Source organism: Pavona decussata, unplaced genomic scaffold (genome assembly GCF_977016875.1).
Source record: "Pavona decussata unplaced genomic scaffold, jaPavDecu1.1 SCAFFOLD_156, whole genome shotgun sequence".
NCBI classification, from domain to species: domain Eukaryota; kingdom Metazoa; phylum Cnidaria; class Anthozoa; order Scleractinia; family Agariciidae; genus Pavona; species Pavona decussata.
The window spans coordinates 2128851-2138728 of NW_028145568.1; the positions used below are offsets into that span (position 1 = coordinate 2128851).

The window sequence follows — 9878 nt, forward strand, 5'->3', positions numbered from 1 at the left end:
TTAATTCTTGAATTGTTCCCATCAGTATTCTAATCACAATTTGTCCATGCGTGTTTTCGCAGTATAAGTGAGTTCTGATATATTCGAAACGTTTGCCTGAATTTTCAGAAACACAGTTATCAACAACTCACTGTTTGCAGCTTTTCATGCTACTGATCAGGATCCCAGTTTTCTTGCCGAGTTTTTGCCAAGGCCACAGTGTTTTTTGTAAGCTAAAACCGGCTCATTTTCATGCTCAGTGCTTCTGGCTTGAATCCGATTTTCCTCAAACAGAAATACAGCACTTGAATTAGCTGGTCAAGCTTCAAGCTAGAAGGTCATTTATTGAAAGCCGCAAATGATCTAACGAAACGAAACGAAAATGAAATAACGTTTGTTAAGAATAAATAGCATTACAGTCGACTCCCGATAACTCGAACCCTCGCTAACTCGAACCTCGCGCTAACTCGAAACAATTTTCCTTTCCTTTCAGGTCATTTTCTAAATTCTTTTACCCCCGATAACTCGACCTCCCGTTAACGCGAACCTTTTTCAATTTCCCTTGAAGGTTCGAGTTATCGGGAGTCGACTGCATCTACGAGTGATACCAAAGCCCATTATGGGTTATAACATTAAAAAGACGAATGATAACACAAGCCACAAAGCTCTCAACAATTAGAATTATTACCGCCGCATTGTTTAGATTCATAGCTCCTCCGACACAAAACGTACCAAGGAAAGTTTTCCTCGCGTTCAATCGTTCATCTTAACATCCTTATATTAATAACTTCATTTTAAACTAGAAATACGTGACTCGCAAAGCCTCGCGAAGCTAGGGCTGGATGAACAGTTGATTTCTACCTTGGTTGTACTGCCTGTGATATATTAATAACTTCATTTTAAATGAAAGTTTATAGTACGTTATGCTATCTTCTCGCATTCGTTTATTTAAAGCCATATGTCGTTGAAAATAAAGACAGCTTTAGAGCTCCTGTTAACCAGCATCGCTCTAATCCTTGATACTTCATAAAACATAGCTTTTTAGCATTATATCATTATTAATTCTATTTAACTCTATCCGTGATATACTATAAAATGATTAAAAACAAAAAACGGGACCGAGCGGAACCATTAGTTTTAACAATGTTTTAATGCTTAATGAATTGCAGTGATTAATAAACAATTTTCAGTTGGTAAATTATTGATTTTTTCGCTTGCCTATGTACTGAAGGTTACCATATTTTGCATTCTTGAAAAATCGCTTTTACATGGTCTACTAAAACGCTTTTATTTTAATTTTTCTTTACTTTTGTGTTACCTTTTCTCTCAGATATCCACATATTAATTCAGAACAACCTTTCCATACAAACAGGCCCTACTTTTATTTTAAAAAGGTAATTGAGCAACAAAAGTTGCTTAATCACAATATGGTGTAATAAGGAGAGTAGATTGAAAATTCATAAAATCTATACAAACATTCATTTTAAAATACACATTTTCCTTTCTTCTTAGATCAAAGAAAATCAAGAGACATGAAGCCCTCTTGCTTCTCTACTTCTCTACTTGTTCTACTGTTCATCACTGGGATTGATGCTAGAGGAGGAAAATTGAACAAATTACAACAAGAGGTTAACAATTACTGTATTTCCTCAAACATGACAGCGTTTATTTCGAATTTGTGATCAGTTAACTTTTCAAAAGTCCATAAACTGAAGTTTAGATAACTTATTTTCCATGACGCCAAGGAAATCACTGAACATTTAAATAAAAATTTTACAGAAATAAGCCTTAAGACTTGCTTCCACGCAACGTTCGGCATAAATTTTAGAACCATTTGATTTCGACGCGGATGCTTCCCCAGGATTTTCCCAAAGGCTGAGTTCCTTTGAATTAAAAGAAACCGCACCAGGTGAAATTCTTGACGTTATTAAAACTATGTCGTCTGCAGTAGATGGTATTTCGCGTTTGGTAATAAAGGAGGTACTTCCGATGATTTGTAATACCTTGACGGTCACGTTTAACATGTCAATTGAGCGTAATGCTTAAGCTGGGAAAAGTTATACCGAATCGTAAGGCACATCAAAGGATGATTTAAATAGCTCTGGACCTATCGCTGTGCTTTCATTAATCGCGAAAATCTTTGAAAGGATTGTTTACACCCAGTCTATTCTTATTTCAATCAACACAGTCTCAAAAAGACCTTTTTTGAGGGAATGAGGTATCATTTTCTGCAGTTAAAAGAGTGAAAGTGACGTATTTTGTATAACGTATTAATGACTCTGACATAAAATTTGTACATTTTTGGTTCCTAGAAGGATATGCAATAAAACTTGAAGCCAAGCTGAGCTATATCATGCAATTTATTTCAGGTTGCCGAACTCAAAGCTCGGCTGGACAAGGCCGGCCAACCTGGGGGCTTTGCCTTACTCGATGACAATGGCCGTCTGCCTCAAGACCGCCTTGATGCTGGATACGACAAGTATTCGGCATACGACTTGGCCTGGCAGTCACTGCACATGTCGGCAGCTGCTGCCTGCAGAGGAAGCACCGCCTCAGGAGGAAGTGGACCCTGGGCTAACGCGGTTATGGTGAGAAATACCCGTGACACGAAGACCTGCACTGAGATCTGTGCTCCAACTGTGTACAGCACCTGCGACGGAGAGGTTTCCGTGTATGGAAAAAAGGATAAGGCTACAAAGAATGGGCAGATCGTGGGCTCCTTTTACAACTACAAATGTGGGAATGCACATAACGGGGGAAACGAGGCATCCAGTCCTGACGAAACCGTCATGGATTACGGCTACCCCTATTTTAGCTTCTGCTGCTGCCGAAAGCCGTAAACAGAAAAGTGTTCTGGGCGTTGCTGTTAGCGGGGCATTAAAACTGTAACGGTGATAAGGGTCGATAGTAATACATCAATCATTTATTGTTAGAATGTCTGGGAATAAAAAGGTGGAAGTTAAACCAAATAAATTAAAGCTTTCAATGGTAAGCACTTCTTCTTATTTATTGATAGTATTTATGAATTTTTCACCGCTCGTCATCTTACCTTTTAAAATTATTTGGATCTTAAACGGGGTTTTCCGAGGTTGAAGACGTTGTATACAGAATCTCATGCGAATGTCAAAGTTCTGTGAATATTGGAGAGACATGGCGTCTTTTATGACCAGATGAGCAAAGTTAGGGTGACAAAGAATGATATAGAACAAGAAAAACAACTTTCCTCTGCCGAACACCGAACGAAAAAGGAAGTCCCGACTACGCCACAATCTAGATATGCGTCTTGCAAAGCACGTTGACCGCGTGAGGCCTCTTAGAGCGGATTTCAATTGGGTGCTCATCAAACTAAATTAAACCAAAGCAATTATATATTTTGACGAATCACAAGAGACGCAAACAGCGCAATCGGCCGATCGGAATTGAACAAAATGCATGTAATCGGCGTCGAGTGCGGGAAAGTGCGTACGAGCAAGTCACGACTGGGTTTGGTTTTGCTTCTCATTGGTCGAGAAAGTGTCAATCAATCAAGGAATACATTGAAGCAAAGCCACTCTGTTTTACTCCAGGATTCGTGGGAGGCAATTTTTGCGCGCATTCGCGTGTTTCACTTACCGAGGTAAATAACAAGATAAGACAAGATTTTAATCGACGCAACGAATGCTACGCGATTTTTTTCGTTCACCTTGTGTTTCTTTCTCTCTCGTCCCTCCCTCTTCCATGGTGTTTTCGTCCATTGAGTATCTCGAAGAAATTGTTTTTGTATCTGAAAAAGCGGATCCAAGAGGCAATGGAAAGTGTTTCGACAATTTGCGCTTTTATATATTGCTGGCCAAAAAATTTAGCCATTGTTACAGAGATAATGATTTTCTCCGCGTATCTGAATGAGCTACGTGGTATCTTCTGTAGAAAAGAGGAAGGAAGCCTGGTGATGAATGAATGAATGAATTCTAATATACCACACATATCACCAAGTCTCATGGCGGTTTATAATTCTATGGGGTGAGATCGGACGTCAGCATGTGAAGGCGCCTCTGGCTAGCCGCTATCGGTTCATTTTAGATCTCGACTAGATTATTGGCATCCCCCTCCCTTACAGTCGATGTTTACTGTATAAACCCAACTAAGTGATATCCCACAGTTGTCGTTTTATGGGAGCGGTAAGGGCGGGGGCACCTTTAGGGCTAAGCCTCTCCGTATATCCCACTATATGGAACTGACCAAACCCCCCCCCCCCCCCCCCAACAACAACAACGACAGCAACAACAAACATTTAGCTGCAGGCGAGAACTCTGTTACAAAAAAGAAATGGTTGTCCTTAAATAAATTCACCACTGCTTTTATGGGCAATGAAATGCCCTGGACAATAAACTGTTACTTATACTGTTAGGCAATCACTCGACACCATCGCCTGATGAAGACCAGCAGAATAGTGGTCGAAACGTCGCGATCCACATCTATGTGACTCAATCGTGAGACAAACGATTAAACTCAACCATCAAAATCCCTACTCTTAAAGTGACGATTCTGTTCTGTTTAATTCAATTCAATTCAGTAATTGCTTCAAGCAAGGATGGAAGCATTCTCATGAAATCCATCCCATCCATCCCTCTACGTATATGTATCTGTTTTAGTTAATATTTTATCTTAGTTAATTTTTAGTTTTCCTTCGTTTTACACTCATTACCATCCATAACAACAAAGGAAAACTACAAATTAACTGAGATAAAAAATTAACTACAACATATCCATCCATTCACATCTTACATAATCCATTCATTCACTCACTCGAGCATCCCGATTCATTCACTGTTCGTTCATTCATTTATTCATTCATTCATTCATTAGCCAGCACGAAACGTCTACAACTCATAACACATTATAACGAGTCACAACCTACAAAACCTAGTTATCCGTAGAAAGCTTGTTTAAAACCTAAAACGTACTATTCTCTGACTCCAGGGATTTGACGATTTCCTGTTTAAACAGTTGGAACAGGTTTATAAAAGATATCTTCCTACCTAATTGAACTCCTCAAGTGAGATTACATGATAATAGCGTAGTAATTCCTGGTTGTAATATCTATTCCATTAGTTTCTCTGTCCTTGTGTGTGTCTCTTGTGAATTTGTGCTATCTTGCTGACCTGTAATTTATTTTCATTTAATGCTGATGTCAACTGGTTGCCTAGCGCCGCTAGCCCCTATCGTTGTTTGAGGCAGCCAGTACTCTAATTTTATTTCATATCTTTTTGCAATTAACTTAAGGTGGCTGAACACAGTTTTGGAAAATCTGAGTACCTGTACTTCTGCGTGATGCCACATTTAAATGCTAATAGCTGTTGAGCCCATACTTGGCATAAGTAATAAACAATACCGCAAAAGTTGATTTGTGAAGTTGGTTTTATAAGGTGGGCCGTTTCCATGGCAATGGAAGAGATCGAATGCAACCTAATAAAGCTAGTTTTTTCCATTTATCGGAAAATCCACTCATTAGATTTTTACTTAAAATTGCACACATGTAAAGGGGCCTATGACATCTTTATGACGGGAACTTCACGCGATTCTGACAGACAGGTGTTTATTTATTTACAAAAATAAAGTTTTACTATATTCTTGGGCATATTGCTGATTTCCTCTGTCAGTTTTTATTTTTTTTGTTTCTGGTGTCTGAGACGTAATTTTGTCTGAAAGCATGCAAAAATATATGGATTTTTAATGACTGGATTTTGAAAAAAATAGATTTGTTTACCTAACGAAGCGCTCACAAATTTCGAACATACTGCGCATGCGCAACTTTTTGCGAGCGGTTCGAGCGGTATGTTAATTCGAAGCGTTAAGAAATGTGTCCACGACGAAAAACTAAACAGAAAACCTAAGGTTCAGCATTCGCAACGGCGGCCACCCGACTTTTAAAGTGATTTACAAGTGCATTTAAAGCGACTACATCAGAAGTTCCACGAGGGCGGCGAGTCGATCTATTTGTTGTTGGCGGATTTGCCAGTATGGCAACGAGTCCTTGCTCGCCATGTGCTTTCCATAAGTTTTCAAGGTCCTTCAAACCAATTCCGGAATCAGCCAGTCTTTTGGTCAAAGACCTTTTAACGACTCCAGAACAGATTACTCCTTCAAAGGACTTCAGCAAACTGTGGCTTTTGTCAAGGTATGCCAGATCTTCCATGGCTGAACTCAGCGATGTCGTGTTGCTCTTGTCGATGATTTCTTCTGTTGTTGTGTGAATGGAAGAGTTGAAGAGGATTTTTGTTAGGGCTTTTACATCTTCAACTGCATCGTGGCCGTCGAAATCACTGTTAAAAAGGTGTTTGTATAGAGATTCTTGGTTGATGTTGACATAGGAACCGTCAGCTGCTTTCAGAGCTTCGCGTTGGTCTTTGACAAGATTACGAAACAGAACGAGACTATCACCAAAGTGAATATTTAGATCTTTCATTCTCTGAATGAGCTCTGGAAAATAGCGAAGGATTGTTCTCAGTAACACAGGAGTGTCAAAAGTGTTAGAGTTATGGCCAATGAGGACAACGTTCATGGAGCTACCAGGAACAGCTGGTACGTTTAGTGAACTAATTTCTTCGAGAAAATCAACGAACGATTTCAAACACTCATTGTACGCGACAGTTTCCAAGAATATGCCTCCACGATGAAGCATTTTTCTACCACCAAGCCATGTTGTTTGCAATCTATTTACTCGCGTAGCATGAGGAGAAATGCCCTTTTCTGGAAGTGTATATTTTGAAAATTTGTTGCCTTGTTTGGTTTGGGCTGCAAGTTGTAATATTTCGGCTTCTTTCCCCCCACAGCTTGTTTCGGTGTCGAAAACGACGAAAACAAAATTTCCGCTACTTATTTCACCAGTTGGACATCTGACATATTTCTTGGGAGGTCGGCAAGTAAATGTAGGTACAGTATTTTCAAATTCTTTGAAAGTTTCTGGCGGGACAGTGGCTTGTTGAAGTAAATCGGGGTTCAAGTTCAAAGCAATTCCACTCTCATAAGTTATTTCCTCCCGGTTGAGCTCCGATTTATTTCTTGACTTTTTTTTCAAATAATTTTTCCTTCGCTGTTTTTTAAATTCAACAGTAGCCTTCCTTTTCTTTTGTTCTTCCCTCTCGTTGTCCATTGACCTTATATTTTTCTCAGTAATTGTACCAGGTTCAATGTTTGCGCATCGCAGAGTATCAGCTAAATATTGTTTACCCAGATTAGTTTGTGCGACAGCAGCAGCTATTCGGTGATCTGAACTTTCGCTTCCTCCGTAAAAACGAATCTTCGGTACCTTGGAACCAACTGTGCTGTGGAAACTTTCATTGATTTGGGAAGATGCGTTTTCCACTATTTTGTTAATGAGAAGATCACTGGTGTAGACTTCAAATAAATCAGTTAGAACCTTTTTTAAGTTTTCACCCTTTAAGTCGGTGCTATTAGGGAGATCTTTGTGTTTGTATTTTTCTGGATTTTTATGCCACATACACCAGCTCAAGTTGTTGTCTTTGCATTGTCTATGGTCCCCAAAAGCATGAGGAACAATTGCAGCAAGTGAAATTTTTAGTTTTTGGGGCTCTCCTTTGTTTTGATTCAAGCAGTAGCTAAAGCATTTCTTGAAGTATTCAATGACCTTTGGTGATAGTGGAGACTCTCTAGGACAACTTTGTTTCTGTGCGCTTATTTTGTGTAAATGACTTACAAGTGTTCTCGTTGCATGAGTAGTGTCTGACCATTTCTCAACGTTATAGACCACCTCTTCTCGAATCTTTGCTATCGTAGAACTATCATCATCTCCTATAAAGACTGAGTATTTGACACCATAATTTGGTGCTTCACTGAAAAGCTTAGCTCCTACCTGGGGTTCCATAGATTTGGAAGAACCTTTGTGATTCAGACGAGAGTCATGTTTTGTAGGTTGTGTACCTTTTGACTTGGCATTGTCACAAATTCTGCAAAATTTATTAGCAGATGCAAAATTTATGACCTGTCTAGTTTTTGAACCCATTATTGCCCCATGTCCAGTCAGCGAATCGTTTGCCTTTCCACGTTTCAACCACTGCATATCGTATGACACAGATAAAGGTAGCAGGCCATCCTCGCCAGGAACTGTCCCAGTTGCTTTTTCGATTTCAATTTCATTTTCTAAGACCATTTCACATGAATTTGCTGCAACATCTTCTATGGCTAGGCCTATTTCTCGTTCACGGCGTTTGTATGCACTTCTGTTTATTGATGGTGCATCAAGGGTTGTTAACAAGCTATTGATGTGGCTATATCCAATGCCATTGTCGATGGCTCCAAGTGCAATTCTAGTATTTACGTCATATGGCTGAGGCCCTCGCCTGCCAAACTGATGCTGTCTCGAAGTTTTAATTTTGTTGATCTTTTTACAGATTTGACACACCACTGATAAAACACTTGCACAGCCTTCTTTTTTCTCTTCCACTGCATTTGAAATACAAAGAGGTCCTAAAACGAATTGGAGGATAAAACTTTTATTATATGCTACAAAGCCAGTATTTAAATTTCTATCAGTCATACATGTATGTACTGTTGGGGCTCAAAGTGAGGCACGATTTACAATGGTTTCTTATATAATTTTACTTTCCAACAATGCATACATGTAGGATACATCTTATAAAATTATCTGAAAAGCTTCAATAATCCAGTCCTGGTGCTGAGAAAAAAGATTGAAAATATTTCTGATAGTTTGTTGACACTGAAGTGTTTGTCCAAGCATTTGCCATCTATGTGATATTTGTAAACTGTTACATCAGACTGTTATGTTTGGTGGACACCAGCAAGTTTTTTTTTTATGACTGATCGTATAAAAATTATTCCAGTAATGGTAGCAACTTTAGCAGGAAATAAATAAATAAAATAATAAAATGCTGTGTGCATTTGTCACTTTGGTACAGTACAAAAGTGTGCCTGTGATTGAGAATTTTCATTTCTGGTTCCCTTGAGGTACTGTACACATGTAGATATTGGACTGAGAGTAGGCATTGTAGGAATATTGATAAGGAAATGTTGTGGGCTCTTTACCGGATTTGCAGTGCTGACAACTTTGTAAAGACAGTTGTAGCAGACCCATATCAACAAATCTGTAGCCTGATAGTTTAATTGGATTTTTATATTCCTGATCCTTTCCAGTACTGCAAGTCTGTAAATAAATACAAAGATAAACATTTACATGGAGTTTGTAATAATCCAAGTACTGTAAAAAGAAAAATGCAAAAAAGAGCCAATGTCATATGATGTTATTTATCCTTACCAATTGCTGTGTTTGTGTCTCTCTTTTTCGAAGAACTGGTGGGTCTAGCACGGGAGGTGGCTGGTCGTTCTCATCGTCCTCTTCTGAAAACAAGCGGCGTTTACAACTTTCTGCTCGAGCGGCTTCAGTCCTTGCTCTTCTTTTAGCGGCTTTCGCTGTCCGCGACCGAAAAAAAGGTTGTTTTCCGGGCGTTGAAAATTCGTTTTCATCATTTTCCCCGCAGAAAGCGGTAGGTCCAAACACCAAGGAAAGCAGGGCGCTAGCGAGGGGTATACCGAAAAAGCTTGTAAACCTGTGCTTACTTTGGCAACTTTTTGTCACGCAAAGATCGCGACTCGTTTCACGATTATCGTACGGATTGTTGAGTTGAGTTGCTGGACTCGGCCATTTTGCACATAATAGCCGGACAGAATAATTATTTGGAATTAAATTTACCCGTCTGGGAAATGCACGAAAATTGAAACTACATTTTACGAGCAGACGAGAACTGGAGAAAAATATTTTTGCTACGGACTTGGCCGCCACGTTTGTTTTTGTTTTTAAAAGCCGCGCCGTGTTACGTAATACCGCTGGCCACCCAGGCGAAACTGTGTTCAGCCACCTTAACATAAAGAAAAAGTACAAATAA

General features: G+C 39.2%; 3 protein-coding genes across 3 annotated transcripts in view; 2 read left to right on the top strand and 1 right to left on the bottom strand.

The window, feature by feature from the left end:
• LOC146465230 (blastula protease 10-like) overlaps positions 1-9878 on the top strand; it is a 532877-nt gene that overhangs the window by 87123 nt on the left and 435876 nt on the right. The window lies entirely within an intron of this gene.
• On the top strand, positions 1471-2971 carry LOC146465241 (uncharacterized). Its single transcript, XM_085128570.1, has 2 exons — positions 1471-1607; positions 2349-2971. The coding sequence occupies exons 1-2, from the start codon at positions 1512-1514 to the stop codon at positions 2817-2819; spliced, it is 567 nt and encodes a 188-aa protein (XP_084984696.1). The 5' UTR covers positions 1471-1511; the 3' UTR covers positions 2820-2971.
• LOC146465242 (uncharacterized) lies at positions 5243-9835 on the bottom strand. The gene is made up of 2 exons (XM_085128493.1): positions 9022-9835; positions 5243-8445 (listed from the first exon to the last, which is right to left on the bottom strand). The coding sequence occupies exons 1-2, from the start codon at positions 9068-9070 to the stop codon at positions 5849-5851; spliced, it is 2646 nt and encodes an 881-aa protein (XP_084984619.1). The 5' UTR covers positions 9071-9835; the 3' UTR covers positions 5243-5848.